Raw genomic sequence first — 22,486 nt, forward strand, 5'->3', positions numbered from 1 at the left:
CATTTCAATGTTTTTAAGCTGAACTTTCAGAGGATAGTTTGATACTCAATAACTTAAGTAAATTTGTTCTAATTTAAATGAAATTGGGTGAACGTATAGTCGAGGGCATTATATTTTAGTCATTAAATTTTGAGCTGGCTTGAACAAGAGATTATTGAGCTAGAAGAGCTTAAAATGCTAAAAAGCCATTTGTGAGGGGTCTTGCTATTCTGGTCATTTTAATTGCAAGAAAGTATGGTCGAGTTTGGTATCAAATGAAAGTGCTCGGTTTACACATTTATAATATTGTTTTTTTAAAGATTTTTTTTGAAAATTATGACAATTTTGGAATCCAAGATGGCGGCCATGCACTGTCATTAAATCGTAATGGATATCATTTTATAGGTTTTAGGGGGCGCAGATTTCGAAAATGATGATTATTTTGGATTCCAAAATGGCGGCCATGCACTCCATGCAGTATGTCATAAAAGTCGTCATGGATATCGTTTTATAGGTTTTAGGAGGCGCAGATTTCGAATATGATGACCATTTTGGATTCCAAGATGGCGGCCATCCAGTATGTCATAAAAGTCGTCATGGATGTCGTTTTATAGGTATTAGGGGGCGCAGATTCCGAAAATGATGACCATTTTGGATTCCAAAATGGCGGCCATGCAGTATGTCATTAAAGTCGTCATGGATGTCGTTTTATAGGTTTTGGGGGGCGCAGATTTCGAAAATGATGACCATTTTGGATTCCAAAATGGCGGCCATGCACTATGTCATAAAAGTTGTCATGGATGTCGTTTTATATGTTTTAGGGGGCACAGATTTCGAAAATGATGACCATTTTAGATTCCAAGATGGCGGCCATGCACTATGTCATAAAAGTCGTCATGGATGTCGTTTTATAGGTTTTAGGGGGCGCAGATTTCGAAAATGATGACCATTTTGGAATCCAAAATGGCGGCCATGCAGTATGTCATAAAAGTCGTCATGGATGTCGTTTTATAGGTTTTAGGGGGCGCAGGTTTCGAAAATGATGACCATTTTGGAATCCAAAATGGCGGCCATGCAGTATGTCATAAAAGTCGTCATGGTTGTCGTTTTATAGGTTTTAGGGGGCCCTGATTTCGAAAATGATGACCATTTTGGAATCCAAAATGACGGCCATGCAGTATGTCATAAAAGTCGTCATGGATGTCGTTTTATAGGTATTAGGGGGCACAGATTTCGAAAATGATGACCATTTTGGATTCCAAGATGGCGGCCATGCAGTATGTCATAAAAGTCGTCATGGATGTCGTTTTATTGATTATAGGGGGCGCAGATTTCGAAAATGATGACCATTTTGGATTCCAAAATGGCGGCCATGCAGTATGTCATAAAAGTCGTCATGGATGTCGTTTTATAGGTTTTAGGGGGCGCAGGTTTCGAAAATGATGACCATTTTGGAATCCAAAATGGCGGCCATGCAGCAGTGTTGGCCGAACGTTAATCCCAATTACCATTAAAAATTAACCATTGAAAAGGTTAATTCGAATTAACCATTAACCATTGAAGGAAAATTAATTGTCAATTCGCATTAACATCAATTTGCATTAATATTAATTTATTTCGAACCATTAAAAATTAAAATGAATTAATGGTTAATGCTTCACAAACCATTAAAAATTAAATCAATTTTTAATGACAATTAAAAATATTATTGATAATTATCAATTAACAAAAATATATCGTAATTTTATAAAGGCGCCCGTAATTTTTATCTAGCTAGTGGACCTCAGGTTTGGTGCAACATAGAAACACGCCGTTTGGTCATCCGACTCGTCTTGATGAGCACTTGGGAGACCAGTACCCAAAATAGAGCTGATGCTGAACCCTGGGTGTACCTAGTGGAATTCAGGTTTGGTGCAACATACACATACGCCGTTTAGGCTATTCGACTCGTCACAATGAGCACTTGGGAGAGCAGTACCCAAGATGGAGCTGATGCTGAACCCTGGCTGTACCTAGTGGAACTCAGGTTTGGTGCAACATAGACACACGCCGTTTAGGCTATTCGACTCGTCACAATGAGCACTTGGGAGAGCAGTACCCAAGATGGAGCTGATGCTGAACCTTGGCTGTACCTAGTGGATCTCAGGTTTGGTGCAACATAGACAAACGCCGTTTTGGTCATCCGACTCGTCTTGGTGAGCACTTGGGAGAGCAGTACCCAAGATAGAGCTCATGCTGAACCCTGCAGTACCTAATGGAACTCAGGTTTGGTGCAACATAGACAAACGCCGTTTTGGTCATCCGACTCGTCTTGATGAGCACTTGGAGAGCAGTACCCAAGGTAGAGCTGATGCTGAACCCTGGCAGTACCTAATGGAACTCAGGTTTGGTGCAACATAGACAAACGCCGTTTTGGTCATCCGACTCGTCTTGGTGAGCACTTAGGAGAGCAGTACCCAAGATAGAGCTGATGCTGAACCCTGGCTGTACCTAGTGGAACTCAGGTTTGGTGCAACATAGACACACGCCGTTTAGGCTATTCGACTCGTCACAATGAGCACTTGGGAGAGCAGTACCCAAGAGGGAGCTGATGCTGAACCTTGGCTGTACCTAGTGGAACTCAGGTTTGGTGCAACATAGACAAACGCCGTTTTGGTCATCCGACTCGTCTTGGTGAGCACTTGGGAGAGCAGTACCCAAGATAGAGCTGATGCTGAACCCTGGCAGTACCTAATGGAACTCAGTTTTGGTGCAACATAGACAAACGCCGTTTTGGTCATCCGACTCGTATTGATGAGCACTTGGAGAGCAGTACCCAAGGTAGAGCTGATGCTGAACCCTGGCAGTACCTAATGGAACTCAGGTTTGGTGCAACATAGACAAACGCCGTTTTGGTCATCCGACTCGTCTTGGTGAGCACTTAGGAGAGCAGTACCCAAGATAGAGCTGATGCTGAACCCTGGCTGTACCTAGTGGAACTCAGGTTTGGTGCAACATAGACACACGCCGTTTAGGCTATTCGACTCGTCACAATGAGCACTTGGGAGAGCAGTACCCAAGAGGGAGCTGATGCTGAACCTTGGCTGTACCTAGTGGAACTCAGGTTTGGTGCAACATAGACAAACGCCGTTTTGGTCATCCGACTCGTCTTGGTGAGCACTTGGGAGAGCAGTACCCAAGATAGAGCTGATGCTGAACCCTGGCAGTACCTAATGGAACTCAGTTTTGGTGCAACATAGACAAACGCCGTTTTGGTCATCCGACTCGTCTTGATGAGAACTTGGAGAGCAGTACCTAAGATAGAGCTAATGCTGAACCCTGGCAGTACCTAGTGGAACTCAGGTTTGGTGCAACATAGACACACGCCGTTTTGGTCATCCGACTCGTCTTGATGAGCACTTGGGAGAGCAGTACCCAAGATAGAGCTGATGCTGAACCCTGGCAGTACCTAATGGAACTCAGGTTTGGTGCAACATAGACAAACGCCGTTTTGGTCATCCGACTCGTCTTGATGAGCACTTGGGAGAGCAGTACCCATGTTAGAGCTGATGCTGAACCCTGGCTGTACTTAGTGGAACTCAGGTTTGGTGCAACATAGACACACGCCGTTTTGGTCATCCGACTCGTCTTGATGAGCACTTGGGAGAGCAGTACCCAAGATAGAGCTGATACTGAACCCTGGCTGTACCTAGTGGAACTCAGGTTTGGTGCAACATAGACACCCGCCGTTTTGGTCATCCGACTTGTCTTGATGAGCACTTGGGAGACAAGTACCCAAGATAGAGCTGATGCTGAACCCTGGGTGTACCTAGTGGAATTCAGGTTTGGTGCAACATACACACACGCCGTTTTGGTCATCCGACTCGTCTTGATAAGCACTTGGGAGAGCAGTACCCAAGATAGAGCTGATGCTGGACCCTGGCAGTACCTAGTGGAACTCAGGTTTGGTGCAACATAGACAAACGCCGTTTTGGTCATCCGACTCGTCTTGGTGAGCACTTGGGAGAGCAGTACCCAAGATAGAGCTGATGCTGAACCCTGGCAGTACCTAATGGAACTCAGTTTTGGTGCAACATAGACAAACGCCGTTTTGGTCATCCGACTCGTCTTGATGAGCACTTGGAGAGCAGTACCCAAGGTAGAGCTGATGCTGAACCCTGGCAGTACCTAATGGAACTCAGGTTTGGTGCAACATAGACAAACGCCGTTTTGGTCATCCGACTCGTCTTGGTGAGCACTTAGGAGAGCAGAACCCAAGATAGAGCTGATGCTGAACCCTGGCTGTACCTAGTGGAACTCAGGTTTGGTGCAACATAGACACACGCCGTTTAGGCTATTCGACTCGTCACAATGAGCACTTGGGAGAGCAGTACCCAAGAGGGAGCTGATGCTGAACCTTGGCTGTACCTAGTGGAACTCAGGTTTGGTGCAACATAGACAAACGCCGTTTTGGTCATCCGACTCGTCTTGATGAGCACTTGGGAGACCAGTACCCAAGATAGAGCTGATGCTGAACCCTGGCTGTACCTAGTGGAACTCAGGTTTGGTGCAACATAGACACATGCCGTTTTGGTCATCCGACTCATCTTGATGAGCACTTGGGAGAGCAGTACCCAACATAGAGCTGATGCTGAACCCTGGCTGTACTTAGTGGAACTCAGGTTTGGTGCAACATAGACAAACGCCGTTTTGGTCATCCGACTCGTCTTGATGAGCACTTGGGAGTGCAGTACCCAAGATAGAGCTAATGCTGAACCCTGGCTGTACCTAGTGGAACTCAGTTTTGGTGCAACATAGACACACGCCGTTTTGGTCATCCGACTTGTCTTGATGAGCACTTGGGAGAGCAGTACCCAAGATAGACCTGATGCTGAACCCTGGCTATACCTAGTGGAACTCAGGTTTGGTGCAACATAGGCTCACGCTATTTAGGTCATCCGTCACATCTTGAACCTGCAGGTACTGCCAGGGTTCAGCATCAGCTCTATCTTGGGTACTGCTCTCCCAAGTGCTCGTCAAGATGTGACGGATGACCAAAACGGCGTTTGTCTATGTTGCACCAAACCTGAGTTCCATTAGGTACTGCCAGGGTTCAGCATCAGCTCTATCTTGGGTACTGCTCTCCCAAGTGCTCATCAAGACGAGTAGGATGACCAAAACGGCGTGTGTCTATGTTGCATCAAACCTGAGTTCCACTAGGTACTGCCAGGGTCCAGCATCAGCTCTATCTTGGGTACTGCTCTCCCAAGTGCTCATCAAGACGAGTCGGATGACCAAAACGGCGTTTGTCTATGTTGCACCAGACCTGAGTTCCATTAGGTACTGCCAGGGTTTAGCATCAGCTCTATCTTGGGCACTGCTCTCCCAAGTGCTCATCAAGACGAGTCGGATGACCAAAACGGCGTTTGTCTATGTTGCACCAAACCTGAGTTCCATTAGGTACTGCCAGGGTTCAGCATCAGCTCTATCTTGGGTACTGCTCTCCCAAGTGCTCATCAAGACGAGTCGGATGACCAAAACGGCGTGTGTCTATGTTGCACCAAACCTGAGTTCCACTAAGTACAGCCAGGGTTCAGCATCAGCTCTAACATGGGTACTGCTCTCCCAAGTGCTCATCAAGACGAGTCGGATGACCAAAACGGCGTTTGTCTATGTTGCACCAAACCTGAGTTCCATTAGGTACTGCCAGGGTTCAGCATCAGCTCTATCTTGGGTACTGCTCTCCCAAGTGCTCATCAAGACGAGTCGGATGACCAAACCGGCGTTTGTCTATGTTGCACCAAACCTGAGTTCCATTAGGTACTGCCAGGGTTCAGCATCAGCTCTATCTTGGGTACTGCTCTCCCAAGTGCTCATCAAGACGAGTCGGATGACCAAAACGGCGTTTGTCTATGTTGCACCAAACCTGAGTTCCATTAGGTACTGCCAGGGTTCAGCATCAGCTCTATCTTGGGTACTGCTCTCCCAAGTGCTCATCAAGACGAGTCGGATGACCAAACCGGCGTTTGTCTATGTTGCACCAAACCTGAGTTCCATTAGGTACTGCCAGGGTTCAGCATCAGCTCTATCTTGGGTACTGCTCTCCCAAGTGCTCATCAAGACGAGTCGGATGACCAAAACGGCGTTTGTCTATGTTGCACCAAACCTGAGTTCCATTAGGTACTGCCAGGGTTCAGCATCAGCTCTATCTTGGGTACTGCTCTCCCAAGTGCTCATCAAGACGAGTCGGATGACCAAAACGGCGTTTGTCTATGTTGCACCAAACCTGAGTTCCATTAGGTACTGCCAGGGTTCAGCATCAGCTCTATCTTGGGTACTGCTCTCCCAAGTGCTCATCAAGACGAGTCGGATGACCAAACCGGCGTTTGTCTATGTTGCACCAAACCTGAGTTCCATTAGGTACTGCCAGGGTTCAGCATCAGCTCTATCTTGGGTACTGCTCTCCCAAGTGCTCATCAAGACGAGTCGGATGACCAAAACGGCGTTTGTCTATGTTGCACCAAACCTGAGTTCCATTAGGTACTGCCAGGGTTCAGCATCAGCTCTATCTTGGGTACTGCTCTCCCAAGTGCTCATCAAGACGAGTCGGATGACCAAAACGGCGTTTGTCTATGTTGCACCAACCCTGAGTTCCATTAGGTACTGCCAGGGTTCAGCATCAGCTCTATCTTGGGTACTGCTCTCCCAAGTGCTCATCAAGACGAGTCGGATGACTAAAACGGCGTTTGTCTATGTTGCACCAAACCTGAGTTCCATTAGGTACTGCCAGGGTTCAGCATCAGCTCTATCTTGGTTAGTGCTCTCCCAAGCGCTCATCAAGACGAGTCGGATGACCAAAACGGCGTGTGTCTATGTTGCACCAAACCTGAGATCCACTAGGTACAGCCAAGGTTCAGCATCAGCTCCATTTTGGGTACTGCTCTCCCAAGTGCTCATTGTGACGAGTCGAATAGCCTAAACGGCGTGTGTCTATGTTGCACCAAACCTGAGTTCCAGTAGGTACCTACTGCCAGGTTTCAGGGTCATTTTGTTGTCAGATTTTAAAATATCACGACCTGATAATTCACTGAAGCTTGTATTCATATGCTTATTTTTAATTTTAATACCTAGCTCCAAGTTTCTAAGCAATAGTAACATTAATTATTAGTTTATGAAAAAATTGATTTAATTGCATTAAACGTTAATTTAGATTGACAATCAATGTAATTAAACGTCTCAAAATTCAATTCTAATTAACTTAATTTAAATTGATGCGTAATGCAATTGACTAATTGCGGATTTAATGGGTAATGGAAATGATTAATTGTTAATTAGAATTACACATTACGGCCAACACTGCCATGCAGTATGTCATAAAAGTCGTCATGGATGTCGTTTTATAGGTTTTAGGGGGCGCAGATTTCGAAAATGATGACCACTTTGGATTCCAAGATGGCGGCCATGCAGTATTTCATAAAAGTCGTCATGGATGTCGTTTTATAGGTTTTAGGGGGCGCAGATTTCGAAAATGATGACCATTTTGGAATCCAAAATGGCGGCCATGCAGTATGTCATAAAAGTCGTCATGGATGTCGTTTTATAGGTTTTAGGGGGCGCAGGTTTCGGAAATGATGACCATTTTGGAATCCAAAATGGCGGCCATGCAGTATGTCATAAAAGTCGTCATGGATGTCGTTTTATAGGTTTTAGGGGGCGCAGATTCCGAAAATGATGACCATGCAGTATGTCATAAAAGTCGTCATGGATGTCGTTTTATAGGTTTTAGGGGGCGCAGATTTCGAAAATGATGACCATTTTGGAATCCAAGATGGCGGCCATGCAGTATTTCATAAAAGTCGTCATGGATGTCGTTTTACAGGTATTAGGGGGCGCAGATTCCGAAAATGATGACCATTTTGGATTCCAAAATGGCGGCCATGCAGTATGTCATTAAAGTCGTCATGGATGTCGTTTTATAGGTATTAGGGGGCGCAGATTCCGAAAATGATGACCATTTTGGATTCCAGAATGGCGGCCATGCAGTATGTCATTAAAGTCGTCATGAATGTCGTTTTATAGGTTTTGGGGGGCGCAGATTTCGAAAATGATGACCATTTTGGATTCCAAAATGGCGGCCATGCAGTATGTCATAAAAGTCGTCATGGATGTCGTTTTATAGGTTTTAGGGGGCGCAGGTTTCGAAAATGATGACCATTTTGGAATCCAAAATGGCGGCCATGCAGTATGTCATAAAAGTCGTCATGGATGTCGTTTTATAGGTTTTAGGGGGCGCAGATTCCGAAAATGATGACCATGCAGTATGTCATAAAAGTCGTCATGGATGTCGTTTTATAGGTTTTAGGGGGCGCAGATTTCGAAAATGACCATTTTGTATTCCAAGATGGCGGCCATGCAGTATGTCATAAAAGTCGTCATGGATGTCGTTTTATAGGTTTAGGCGGCGCAGATTTCGAAAATGATGACCATTTTGGAATCCAAAATGGCGGACATGCAGTATGTCATTAAAGTCGTCATGGATGTCGTTTTATAGGTTTCAGGGGGCGCAGATTTCGAAAATGATGACCATTTTGGATTCCAAGATGGCGGCCATGCAGTATTTCATAAAAGTCGTCATGGATGTCGTTTTATAGGTATTAGGGGGCGCAGATTCCGAAAATGATGACTATTTTGGATTCCAAAATGGCGGCCATGCAGTATGTCATTAAAGTCGTCATGGATGTCGTTTTATAGGTTTTGGGGGGCGCAGATTTCGAAAATGATGACCATTTTGGATTCCAAAATGGCGACCATGCAGTATGTCATAAAAGTCGTCATGGATGTCGTTTTATAGGTTTTAGGGGGCGCAGATTTCGAAAATGATGACCATTTTGGAATCCAAAATGGCGGCCATGCAGTATGTCATAAAAGTCGTCATGGATGTCGTTTTATAGGTTTAGGGGGCGCAGATTTCGAAAATGATGACCATTTTGGAATCCAAAATGGCGGCCATGCAGTATGTCATTAAAGTCGTCATGGATGTCGTTTTATAGGTTTCAGGGGGCGCAGATTTCGAAAATGATGACCATTTTGGATTCCAAGATGGCGGCCATGCAGTATTTCATAAAGTCATCATGGATGTCGTTTTATAGGTATTAGGGGGCGCAGATTCCGAAAATGATGACCATTTTGGATTCCAAAATGGCGGCCATGCAGTATTTCATAAAAGTCGTCATGGATGTCGTTTTATAGGTATTAGGGGGCGCAGATTCCGAAAATGACGACCATTTTGGATTCCAAAATGGCGGCCATGCAGTATGTCATTAAAGTCGTCATGGATGTCGTTTTATAGGTATTAGGGGGCGCAGATTCCGAAAATGATGACCATTTTGGAATCCAAAATGGCGGCCATGCAGTATGTCATAAAAGTCGTCATGGATGTCGTTTTATAGGTTTTAGAGGGCCATGATTTCGAAAATGATGACCATTTTGGAATCCAAAATGACGGCCATGCAGTATGTCATAAAAGTCGTCATGGGTGTCGTTTTATAGGTTTTAGGGGGCGCAGATTTCGAAAATGATGACCATTTTGGATTCCAAGATGGCGGCCATGCAGTATTTCATAAAAGTCGTCATGGATGTCGTTTTATAGGTCATGGTCATCATTTTCGAAATCTGCGCACCTGTTTCAAATAAGATATAGATGCATCCTAGTAAGTCAACAACATCTATATCTACTATCGAAACGTACTTTTGATAGTAGTAGTACGAAATGTAATCTGAAAGGAATCAAGTAATGCATTCCTGTAATGAGGAATCGACATTGATTCCAATTACTAGTAATTGTAATATTCGAGAAATTGATTCCTGATTCCTCAAATGGAATTGTACTTAGTAATTCGGTATTGTTACATTACAAAGTACCTAATCTGGGAATCGGTAATCAGATTAAAAAGTAATTTCAAGTAATCGTGGAATCAGGATTCAATTACGAAATGTCCATCTCGGACTAAATAGCACTGCATTCAATTGATCTTTTTGACGAACCGCGAGTTCTCAGTTCGGGGCGAACTACTAGTTAATTACAATTAAGTTCAAGTTATTATACAATCGGCCCCTGGTTATTGATTAAAGTTTTGTCGCATCTGTAGGAGGTAAATTTATGGTAAAGTCAGATCTACTTGAGAAAGTTTTTCGTCTGCGATCTGATTTGGTGAAAGTCACTTTTATTTAAAAAAACCGGCCAAGTGCGAGTCGGACTCGCGCACGGAGGGTTCCGCACCATCAACAAAAAATAGAGCAAAACAAGCAAAAAAAAGCGGCCAAGTGCGAGTCGGACTCGCCCATGAAGGGTTCCGTATTTAGGCGATTTATGACGTATAAAAAAAACTACTTACTAGATCTCGTTCAAACCAATTTTCGGTGGAAGTTTACATGGTAATGTACATCATATATTTTTTTTAGTATTATCATTCTCTTATTTTAGAAGTTACAGGGGGGGGGGGGGGGGACACATTTTACCACTTTGGAAGTGTCTCTCGCGCAAACTATTCAGTTTAGAAAAAAATGATATTAGAAACCTCAATATCATTTTTGAAGACCTATCCATAGATACCCCACACGTATGGGTTTGATGAAAAAAAAATTTTTGAGTTTCAGTTCAGTATGGGGAACCCCAAAAATTTATTGTTTTTTTTTCTATTTTTGTGTGAAAATCTTAATGCGGTTAACAGAATACATCTACTTACCAAGTTTCAACAGTATAGTTCTTATAGTTTCGGAGAAAAGTGACATACGGACAGACAGACAGACATGACGAATCTATAAGGGTTCCGTTTTTTGCCATTTGGCTACGGAACCCTAAAAACGGTCACCCATCCAAGTACTGACCCCGCCCGACGTTGCTTAACTTCGGTCAAAAATCACGTTTGTTGAATGGGAGCCCCACTTAATTCTTTATTTTATTCTGTTTTTAGTATTTGTTGTTATAGCGGCAACAGAAATACGTCATCTGTGAAAATTTCAACTCTCTAGCTATCACGGTTCGTGAGATACAGCCTGAGGGCCTACCGCGAACCACGTTCGACGTGTTACCTCCCTGTCACACTTACGTACGAATTTACAAGTGCGACAGAGAGGCAACACGTCGAACGTGGTTCGCTGTAGGCGCTGGCGCTCTGATGACAGACGGACGGACGGACGGACAGCGGAGTCTTAGTAATAGGGTCCCGTTTTTACCCTTTGGGTACGGAACCCTAAAAACGGTAAGATTGAGCTTGCATAATTTTTTATTTTTATACGGCACACATTGTGTTAAGTGTTAACTTATATTATGCGACTTAACGAACACATTGCGTTCCAGTCAATTCAAGTCTTTCAACACCGTAACGCAACCAATGTGCTTTTGATTACACACCATATTACTACCTACACCAATTCAAATCTGTATAGTTTCAACAAACATAAATCCAGTGTTTATACAATCTGTAATGTAGCGACCTATTTGCCAAACGGGAGCAACGGTGGTAACCTAGGGTAAGGGTCGTTGGCCGGCGATCGATCCCGTGTCCCAGTTCCCGGCCGGGCTCTACCCCGTACCTTATGTACCTTCGACACTGTTAACTATTCGTAAACTTTATTCCAACGGCATAAAGTCTACCGTTAGTTAAGAGAAACCTTTAACACTTTTAAAGCGCTCTAAAGCTTTTCAAAGTCTTGAATACGTATGCTGACGACAGAACGCGTTCCAGGATAGTAGGTTTCCATTTGCAATTCTAAAGGTACGATCGAACAATAAACTAGCTGTGAATTTTAGAACGTTGACGAGGTAGGTGTAATTATAAAATTGAAATCGAGGAACTAAAATAATCAATGTCAAACTAACAACTTTTGACATCAAAGTAGATTTATTTGAGTGAATTCCTTTGAAAGCTGGCTTCGATTGGAATTTGAAATATTGAAAGAACGTGGAATTGAGGAGGAACGTGGAAAGAAAGATACCTAACTATTTCAATTTAAAACTTCCTGTCGATAAATCACTGCACGTCTGCCAAGGAGCTTTAGCTTATTGTTCATGTCATGAAACATGAAAAAACTGTCGCTTTGATTGGCTAATATATTTATCATAGATAATGAATGTATGTCGCTAGCGTGTGAATCGTGTGATCAACTGCTATTACAACTATTACTGAATTAACGACGATTAAAAATGTAAAGCGCGTAATTATGACTGATTTATTAGTTGATTCATATACACACCTTTCTACAATCGGTTAGTTCATTAGAGTAGGTATTAAACATTCAATCTGATTAAATGAATCAATCCAAATTTATTTAAGTATAGAATAGTGCGACTCCACAGTCAAACAAATGTAGTTTTGTGGAGCTTTGTCCTTAACAAAAAAGTTGTAACTTTTGTGTAATAAATAACTAAAATAAATAAATAATAAAATTATGAAAAAAAAAAACATACTCGGTTACTCGGTCTTTTCCACCAGCTGTCTCGTTCCTTAATGCGATTACCATATACTCAGACATCGTGTAGATACTCAAATTGGCATTGTAAATCTTTTCATATTGTTTTATAGGGCTTGGGTAGTCACGAGGCACCTCGCCGGGTTTGACGTCAGCAACATCGATCCGTCTACCCCCTACCCCTGGCTGATGCAATTCTCTCGGTCCACGCGAAATGAAAACTTATATTTGGCTGGGACGCCGCAAGCACAGTGTCTGTTGTATAATCTTAGGAGAATTAAAAAGGTTTAAAATAAAGCACTAATACCCAAGTAACTTAGATCATGATCGATTTATGACTAAAGCATTATTCCCTCTTGCAGTGTGCCAAAAACTTAAATACTAAGGTTCAATTTCAGTATGCCTTATTTTATGTGTCGAGTCGACTGATCGTTTCAGTACGAGGATGGCCATAAGGCCATTAAATATATTTGAAATTTTCAGCTTCAATGCCTTCAATTTACTTTTGTAGATAGCGCAATCGGAACAGGTTTCTGACTAGATATATGTACTTAGTATAAAATGGGTAGTGGTGCATTACAGATTGTTCAAGATTACGCACTTCTTTCCGCTGATAAACAATCTGTCAATCTCACAAGAGTTACCCCACAAGAGAGCCATATCTGAGAGCTGACGTTACGTATCCATGGTAGGCGAGGAGAGCTGTTGGTATATCTACGCACTAAAAGCCAGGGTCAAAAGTCGCGCTTGCATCGATCCAGCCGCGCTTCCGTCCCGTCCGACCAATCGCGAGTGCAGCGCATTGCGTTGCAGATGTCATCTTCCAGTGTGCAAATACTGCAAATATTACACACTGTCTTTGTTGTTCACCTACACTCCGCGTGGAAATTAGCACTACCGTATAGTTAAAAAAAACTTAAAATTGCATTGGTCTAATGTAAGTGTTTCTTATCTGTACACAATATTTACGTTAGATTTTAGGCATAAAACTATGTATATCAATTCTCTACACAGCTTCATACTTAGATAGACCAAGTGAACTACTTACTTTAAGTTTTTTTTTTTTTAACAAGTGTGTAAATTGAAAGTAAACAGTTACCTCCAAGGCCTAGGTGCTCGCGTGCTAAAGTGAAGTGTGTCTTCAAGACATTCACGCTGAATGCATTTCGATGTTTAATTCGAAACAATGCAATTTTGCAACGTTGAGCAGGAAGTGTGTGCGGATGTGCGTTGCGTCATTTTGCTCTTCGGGTTACCTCATACCGTTATTTATACCACTTTTAAAAACCTCGTTTAGTTGCATTGCAAGTAATACTCCCTGTTTAACAGCGCGTTGCGTTATCTTTTTACGCGTTTAACCCAATTTGTTTTTATTACTACAGTACAAGTTTCACACTTTGACCTACATTTCAGCTGTCAATAAATTGCACAATGCACGGCTGTTTAATTTGAGATTAGAAGCTGCATTTTAATTAAAGTATGTAGCTGAATGCAGTTTTGCGCGACATTGTGCACAGACGTAAGGGGTAGTTCCCTGGGCGGGCGGCTGGAGGGGCGCTGGGCGGCGGCGGGGAGGGGCGGGCTCCAGCGTCAACGACCGCCACTCGGCACTCCGCGATCGCGAGAGAACGTCAACTTAACCGGCGACTTTCTATATTCCAGAGAACTTTACGGCTACCATCAGTTTGGCACTGACATAAACGCTATCGAGAACGTAATTTACTTTCTATACATCTCGTTCGCATTAATATGCGAGTACAAGCGAGATGTATAGAAAGTAAATTACGTTCTCGATAGCGTTTATGTCAGTTTTGACACTGTCAGTGACTCATGGTACGGGTTCTGGACGCCAATCTGCTACTCCACGCGTTTGTCTTGAGAACTTAACTTAGTGATAAAGTGACTGTGACTTTTGCCTTAATCGAGTGATGTCGCTAATTGGCTTATTTGGCACGTGCTCGTTTCGCTCACGTTGACATAAAGGCGGAAGCTCTGAAATAGACGTTTGCGGACAATGCGTCAATTGAGACAAGTTTTTTGTTAGATCGAACAATGCAACAGTGAACTTAAGACTTTGTAATCAAAATGGTGAAGCTAGGCCTAGCTATGGTTGTGGGAGTAGCCCCGGCGCTGGTGTCCTGGTGGCGCGGGCAGGCGCCGCCGCTGCTGAGCCCAGGGTCGGAGCTGAGCAGCCCGGACTCGGAGAAGGCGCCGCGCTGGCCGCGCCGCCCGCCCTCGCTGTCCGACTGTCTGGAGAGCAGCAGTGATGAGGAGTCTGCGAGGTCCATCGTGTGCCACGTTAGACCTAAACTAGTAAGTGTTCGTTAAGCTAGGTTGCAATGCAACCGCCGCTGCTCAGTCTGCTCGACCTTGGTTCCGATTTAGACATGCTTGTCTCGGAGAACTAGGAAAAGTCCCGTGCTCTATTTGGTTCACCAGCAGGAGCATCAAGGAACTTGCCAACCTCAGGTGGTGTCAGAGGTAGATTTTAGTTATTTTACTATAACAGCATTTGATTACTTCAGAATACGTATTGCTAAAGAGATGGCAAAAATAATCAGGGTTTTAGTTTATAGGTTTTATTGCTTGAACCCTAATTTTTTTGTTTTGGGTGTTAATTCTTCCCAAGCGTGCCAATAAGATTGTAATAACTAATAGATCACTCTGTAATTAATAATGAATTAGTATTACTACTTAGCAAATTGTATTGTCTAAGCTAAGTTATCTGCAATTCAAATCATGCGGACCGAATTTGTGCCCTAAATTAATTGACAAGTATTTATTGACAAGATATACTCGTAGGTACTTATGACAGTTATGACCGCTATAATGATATAGGTATTATAGGAACTACTGATAGCAGAATTGTAAGATCAATTTCTTTTACCTTTATTGATCTTTTGCATTATTGTCAGTTGCCAATGCCATACACATACAGTAGGTATACGGGGTACGGGTACCTGACTTTCACTTATTATTCGTGGTTTTGGCAATGTCAGGATTATTACGTAATATTCCGAACAACTGCTTTATAGCTTCAAACACGAGTCGTTAACGTAATCCGGTTTTTATTGAGTCCTATATTTCTATAGCTATAAAATAAAACGATAACATTTTTCGTATGTAGTTATCATAACTAATCTTGCAAACCATTGTCAAAAGTGACTGTTTTAAGTAGTACATAATAGTCTTTAGGCATGTGAGGTTGAGTTTCCTCTTGCTAGCTTGCACTATTGGTAATGATAAGTATACATCATATATCTTAGACGTCATCCAAATCTCATGAGTCTCATGACGCATAGTGACGCTCATCCGGCTTATCACACAACCCTTACAATTACAACCCTTATTATAGGGGTTCGAACTAGAACCCAGAACCACCACATTCGTAAGCAGTCTCTTTAGCTTAGCGGCTGTTCATGGTTTTCATCGCAGCTTCAATTGCCTCTAACATAAGTCTTTATTTGTTTTTGCGGAATATCTTCGTTGAATACCTCGAGCTGAATCAGACCTAGTGGTAGCGACGTGTCTTCTTCATCCATCATTTACAAGATAAATCCTTCATTCATTTCTAAAATAACCATAGCGTCAGCGATGACAATAACATGTCTGTGAAAATAACTCATAAGTCTCATAACTCAGCTCCATGGCCACTTAAATTGTTATAGAAATGTGACAATAATATACCCCGTCACACGCATAACTTGGTGACAGCTCCAACCCATTCTTATTCAAATCGAACCGTTTGGTTCCATCTATCAATCAAAATAGTGAAACTATTGTGAAAAGGGGCGGTCGAGTGTGCGATGAATTAATCATAGTGGAGTCAATATAAAGTTAAAGTTACATTAATTGCACAGTCAAATGTTTCTACACGGGTGAATTATATATCATATTGAATACCCGGCTGCGAATTAACAACTTGATATCTGTTCCCGTTTTTGAGAAATAACATTTTTTTTATTTTATATTTTATACTACCTAAACAGTAATTTCACACTAGAGATTTTTTGAAGAATGGGCTATGAAGCTTACACGACTACACGGTCAGAATTTCTCCCGACAATAATATTAATTATAGATTTAATGAAAAAAACAATAACTTTGTAAGTTTTTCATGACCGAGAATATCCCACACTGAGAGAAAAGTTTACTATTGTGGTTAATAGTATTTGTTTCGATCATGTTTAATTTATCTGCCTGAGGAACTGCTATATTCGCAGAATAGCAGCATGATATTGGAAACAAACAGCAAATAATGTTCTACACAATTAATGGACACTTCTAGTTTTTTGACAGTAACTGTACAAGTTATTGAAGAATAACATACTTATTTTTCTCGCAATTATTAAATCAATTTCCAGCATAAAAAGTCAATGAAGTATGCTGTATTTCCAGGCTTCCACAGAGGCCAAGTCAAACTTTGTTTAAGATGTCAAAAAGATATCATTTTGTTATCATTCGCCCAACCGTCTCGCTCGCACCAATACATATTTCATCTAGTACGAGTGAAATGCACGCGCGAATGATATAAAATGACATCTTTTATAACAAAGTTCGAATTAGCATCAAGGTATATTAGGAAAATATACCTTATGACTTATGGCATTGCGTTAAGGTTTAATAATTCAATGCATAAAGTGTCTGTGTTTATGTGAAAAATGATAGGTGTCAATTTTTATATCTATTCACAAAACGTTTAGAATACAGGATGCACAGTCAGATATAAATAGACCCTTGAAGTCTTACAACTATCTATGATACTGGATCTCAAGCTTATTTGGTTAGTAAGTACCGTCCACCAAGTTATACTTCGAATAGCCACCCGGACAAATTCCAAAGCTAATTTCGAATTTTAAAATTTGACAATTCACGAGAAGAGTAACGTAACGTCAAAGGATATGTTTGTCCCTTTTCAACGATCCTGTCATCCGATGCTTGAGTAGAGTGAAACTAAAAGAAGCAAATGTCAGCAATTCGTAACGCTTAGTTTTTGTTACCGTTAGCGCATCGCGACATGAGAACTAGTATGAGCCTGGCCCTCGATTACGTATAATTGCAAGGAAACTTGGGATCAAGTTATCTTAGTCAATTTAGAGCAGTTGGAATTCAACTCATTGTGAAATTTTTGAACGTTTTCAAATAATTTGTTGGATTAAGTAGTAAAAGTGTTACAGTGTGTTATATATTTGTGATCTACTCACAAGGCCCTTTCATTTGGTACCCCACATGGTATGTTTAAAAGAAAAATGGTAAAAACTTTGCGTCATAGCAACTACCCTCACCACTTTCGCGCTTGTCATCTTATATATTTGTGTTCAGGATATTATACTGAATGCACTGATACCAAATATACTCATATCCGAGACGACATGAGCGTAAATTTTTCTAGAAGACTTTTCGAGAAAAGGCCAGGCTACAATATCTTTACAGGTTGATTGATACTGAGTGTATTAACACCATGTTCACCCATATCCAAGACGATATGAACGAAAAGTAACCTAAAGCCACCCTACCAACATTTTCGTAACAATGAGAGATTATTTCTTGGAAATAATGTTGTAATATAAACTCCTTGTAGAGCACCTACCTGCGAAGAGATCGTGCTGTCAAAGTTGTTAATGATTTAATATAATATTGTTAATTAACTAAAGTTTTATTAATGCATCATTTCATTTTATACACCGCGGGATTTAATAACCCGAAAGATTTAAATCACGTATTTTTGACGACAGTACGAGTAAATAATGTTATATCAACATGGGTCCAATTATATATGTATTTTAATTAAACTACTATTTCAGTACAAATTAAATCATATTAATTTACCGCTTCTTTGTGAACAAACCTTTATTCAGAGAGTTAGCGAGTTTAATTAATCTCAAGTAGAAAAACAGAGAGCGAGCATGACATTTCATGAATCACTCCGATATCATACGATGCACGGCGAATGCAGTGACATGTGTTCCATGACAAGAAGTGTCAAGTTATGTCTAGGATCATGTTTACGTTGAAATTATTTCAATTGATTGGCACCTCAAAATACCACAAATTGTATCAAAACTTTATTAATTACTACAACAGTAGGTATAGTGCAGTTATTATTGTTGAAACTTTGCGATAAAATCTTTTCCTTTGAGTGAGGTAACCAAAGCCATTAACCATGATTATATCCGAAAGAAATCATGCCTCTTATTGTTTTAACTCATACTACAGCTGGAAAGGGATGATTACTTGAATGACCTTTAGTTAAAATATCGATCATGCTTATCAGTACGTATTTTAAATTCTCGATGTGTTGATTTATACTGAGTAAAGTAAAATAAACAACTATGTTAAACAATTACGCTTTTTTATTAATTTAATTAATTAGGTTTTCGAAGTGTGTACCACCGTTTTCAGCACAAAGATTTAATTTTAAACGGATTTCATTATTTAGGTTTACAAAAGTGTTCTTTATTTCTTCGGAAGCCGTTCGAATTTTTATTAATAATTCTTCTCCAGAGTTCACTGGTGTTGAGTATTCCTTCCTTATCTTTCAGAGTTCCCCATAGAAAAAAACCAATGGCGTTAAGTCGGGTGACCGGGCGGGCCAGGTTAGGACGTTGCTTCCACGGCCAATCCACCTCTCAGGGTATTGTTCGTCTAGCCAATTTACGAACTTCTAGGCTGAAGTGGGTCCGTCGTGCCGGAAGCACATAGTTCTTCGGGTTTCCAAATCCGTACACAAAGTGAATATCCGCTAAATGAATTTTATTTATTACAGTCAATCAAATTTAAAGATGTTATCTTGCGCATATCTTGTGTGACATATGAAATATGTCATTTTATTGACATCAATTTCGTCATTTTCGTCAAACTATCAGCCAGTTATCGTAAAGGTAAATAGTTTGTACTCTCGTGATTGAGAACAGAACAAAATTTCGGTAGTGAAACCTTTTTGTAGGATATCAAACTTAATTAAGTGAAACTGGCTAATAACCATGTAGTTAGTGCGTCTGCGTGTAAAATTAGTTGGTGGCTACGTCACGCATAAGGGTGTGTTAGAATTGAGATTTTTTTACTTGTGATTTGTTTTAAATAATTAATATCTCTTAAATTAAGGGTTTTTGGACTATGTGTTATATAACTTTATATACTCTAATTAGGCTCTAAAATCGTTGGTTTAAATCTTTCGGGTTATTAAATCCCGCGGTGTATATAACCCTATTACCCTTTGAATGACCTTTTTCACGTTTTCTACAGCAATGCAGTCGACTGCAGCAATTTTGAAGCGCGACATTGCTACCGACTGCATTACTGTGGTAAATGTCAAAATCGAAGTTCCTGTCTGGATTTTGGCGTCCATTAAAAATAAATAATCAAAGGAGGTCATCGATCAAATGGGCCGGAGGACAAGCCATCGTTAACTGGTAGAGAATGCCTTATGGCATTAAGTCCGCCTCTTGTACTATAAGGTTTTTCTTTTGTGCAATAAAGATTAACCACTTTATTCATAAACTTTACGGGCCTGATTTAGTTCAATTATGTTTATCCCTTACTTACAAATACATAAGTTAAAGTGACAGATAAGGACAAACGATTATTACTATTATTAGCTAATTGAGGTTTGTAGCGCGTTTATGAATAACGGGGGTTAAAGAAATAAAATAAATACAGATGATGACAGTAATTATATACGCATTTTATTACGGAAAAAGATTTAATATTGGGTGTAAATGAAACGGGAATTGGAAATATAAAATAAAATGATATTATATTATTCATTTCCGTAAGTCAAACCATCATCTTTATTAGCATTGACATAACGCTCAACTTCGCACAAACCGTATGGTTTTTCACTAAGGAGTGATATATTCTCTTTACGCTAAACTTTATGGTGGGTAGACAAGTCTGTATACTTGTTTGGAACTAACTGCCACAGTCTGTCATAGCCATGTCATAGCCTCATAGCTGACATATGTGACGTATAGGAGATACCGCAATGCATGCATGCATTGCGCGTTTTATAGGAGCTTGGCCTGAGGTGTGTTAAGTAAGCGCGCAACGCATACCGATGAAACTGGGTAAGATAGTCATGGGAGAATTAACGGTCGACCGGATCGCGAACTCTCGGCTGTTGAAGCGGAACAATCGTCTGCCGCGAACATTGAAGTGAGACGGAGATATGGAAGTCGATAAAACGTTCTCTACAGTGAATCAGTACCCGCCATTTAGGGTAATTTAAATAGCTTGGATGATTTAATAATGGTTTTATTCCATACAATATTACATATACGTGGGAGATTTTTTGTTGTTACACTAACGTGAGAAAGAGATTTGAGAAAGTGAAAAACAAACCCACTGTCCATTTTCTCGAAGCAACGAAAACATTTTCAAAACAAAAATGATTAATAGTAATTAAATGGATTAATTTACGTGAGAGATTTTTTTGTAGGATATAGTAAATATACAGAGCTTAATTAACATGTAATTGTTATGTACACATAGTTGTTATTTTTATATAAAAAAATATTTTTAATAAAGAAAATTATTGGGAGCTGGTTTTGGTGTCAAGCTGGGAGAAAATATAAATACATAATGAGTATATGTTTGAGAACTGCATATTAAAAAATCTCGAGTGTCGGATTCATGTTTTGATATATTTTTTCTATTTTAATAATAGTTTGGATTTATTAAAACCATGTGACATATTTTGTGGAGATTTTTTTTTAAATATAGTATTTGCAACATAGGTTATCACATCTCAAAAAATCTCTAGTGTGAGAATTCATGTAGAGCTCTCATACATTATGAACTGTGCTGACCCGCCTATCATAGATATCAGCGATCTGCATTTTGCATATTCATAATTAATAGGTTTTATTTAGGGTTACGTATCCGTAGCTAAAATAGCAAAAATGATATCCTGTATAATTTAATTCTGTCTGCGTGGAAAATATCTGCAAAATTTTTTTTTTTTTTTTACATTGTTTTTTTTTTATTTTTTTTAAGTAAGTATAAAGTATAAGACACCTTTTGGTATCTTATACTTTATACTTACTTAAATTAATAAAAAATACAATGTATTTGGTTAAAGTATAAAATATAATAGGTTAAGTTATCGTCGTGTCGATATTCTATGTATTGGCACGCCTTTTCGTAGCTATTGAATTGAATGCACGCACAGAATCCTTCATTGTACGTGGTCTACGTACTTGGCTGTTGTTCCACTTACAATTTCTAATTAGGCTACAATAATACAAGTGAATATGGTTATTACCTATTAGTGTTAATACATTTATGTTAATTAAAACGTTTTCTGCATTAAACTCCTCAGTTTTAATCGTATTATTGTTTTATTGCTTGTGTTTCTCACATTCCGCGAGACGAGACGGATGCGCCACTTAGATGCGCTGTGTCGATAAAATGAAAACAAAGAATAAAATAACTATTGCAATGTGGGTAAAAAGGAGAAAATGCCGACGCGGGCTGCGCAAGTCTGAACATCAGACATGTGGACTTATTCACTAAGATGAAATGTACAGTACAATTTGTGGAACATACGTAACCGTAGAAGAACCTTTAGAAAGAAGAAAAACCATTCTACTGTGTACTCTACCTATACTCCCTATATTTAGAAAGGGATTTAATTTATTATCAATTAGTACCAGTAAATAACTGTCCTGACAGTTTTCCACACTAGTACCGCATTCTAAAAGCGTTTCGAAAGTAAACTTGAATTATAATTGATTACTAAAACATTAATTTTACGACACCAATAACTATTATACAAATCGAAACTGACAGTTTATTGTCCTCTCGATTTATTTTCGTTTAAAAATAAATCTGGCATCGATCATTCACCTTTGGTGTTACGAAACCGTGCGCCGGCGCTGGCAGCGTGATGCGTATGCACATGCGTCGCGAAACATCACATACTTATAAAACCTCCTATCTTGTACACAGCTTGTCTGTCGAAAAAGAAATCTAGATACGTGGGAATAGAGTCGATTTACGAATGAATAGTAAAAGCTAATCAAGTGTTGGTGAGAGTAGTGATTGGAAATGTCACGAT

The 22,486-nt window shown here is 40.4% G+C and overlaps 1 protein-coding gene across 3 annotated transcripts in view; it reads left to right on the plus strand.

Annotated features, from left to right (window-relative positions):
• LOC134649024 (leucine-rich repeat flightless-interacting protein 2) overlaps nt 1-22,486 on the plus strand; it is a 60,182-nt gene that overhangs the window by 10,777 nt on the left and 26,919 nt on the right. Inside the window, exon 1 of one of the 3 annotated variants that reach the window (XM_063503717.1) lies at nt 14,306-14,742. The exons of the other annotated variants lie outside the window; for them this stretch is intronic. Coding sequence (XP_063359787.1) covers nt 14,515-14,742 — 228 coding nt within the window. The 5' untranslated portion in view covers nt 14,306-14,514. Of the gene's footprint in view, nt 1-14,305; nt 14,743-22,486 lie in introns of those variants that run through there. 3 annotated transcript variants of the gene reach the window in all.

This window comes from Cydia amplana, chromosome 6 (genome assembly GCF_948474715.1).
Source record: "Cydia amplana chromosome 6, ilCydAmpl1.1, whole genome shotgun sequence".
Lineage (NCBI taxonomy): Eukaryota > Metazoa > Arthropoda > Insecta > Lepidoptera > Tortricidae > Cydia > Cydia amplana.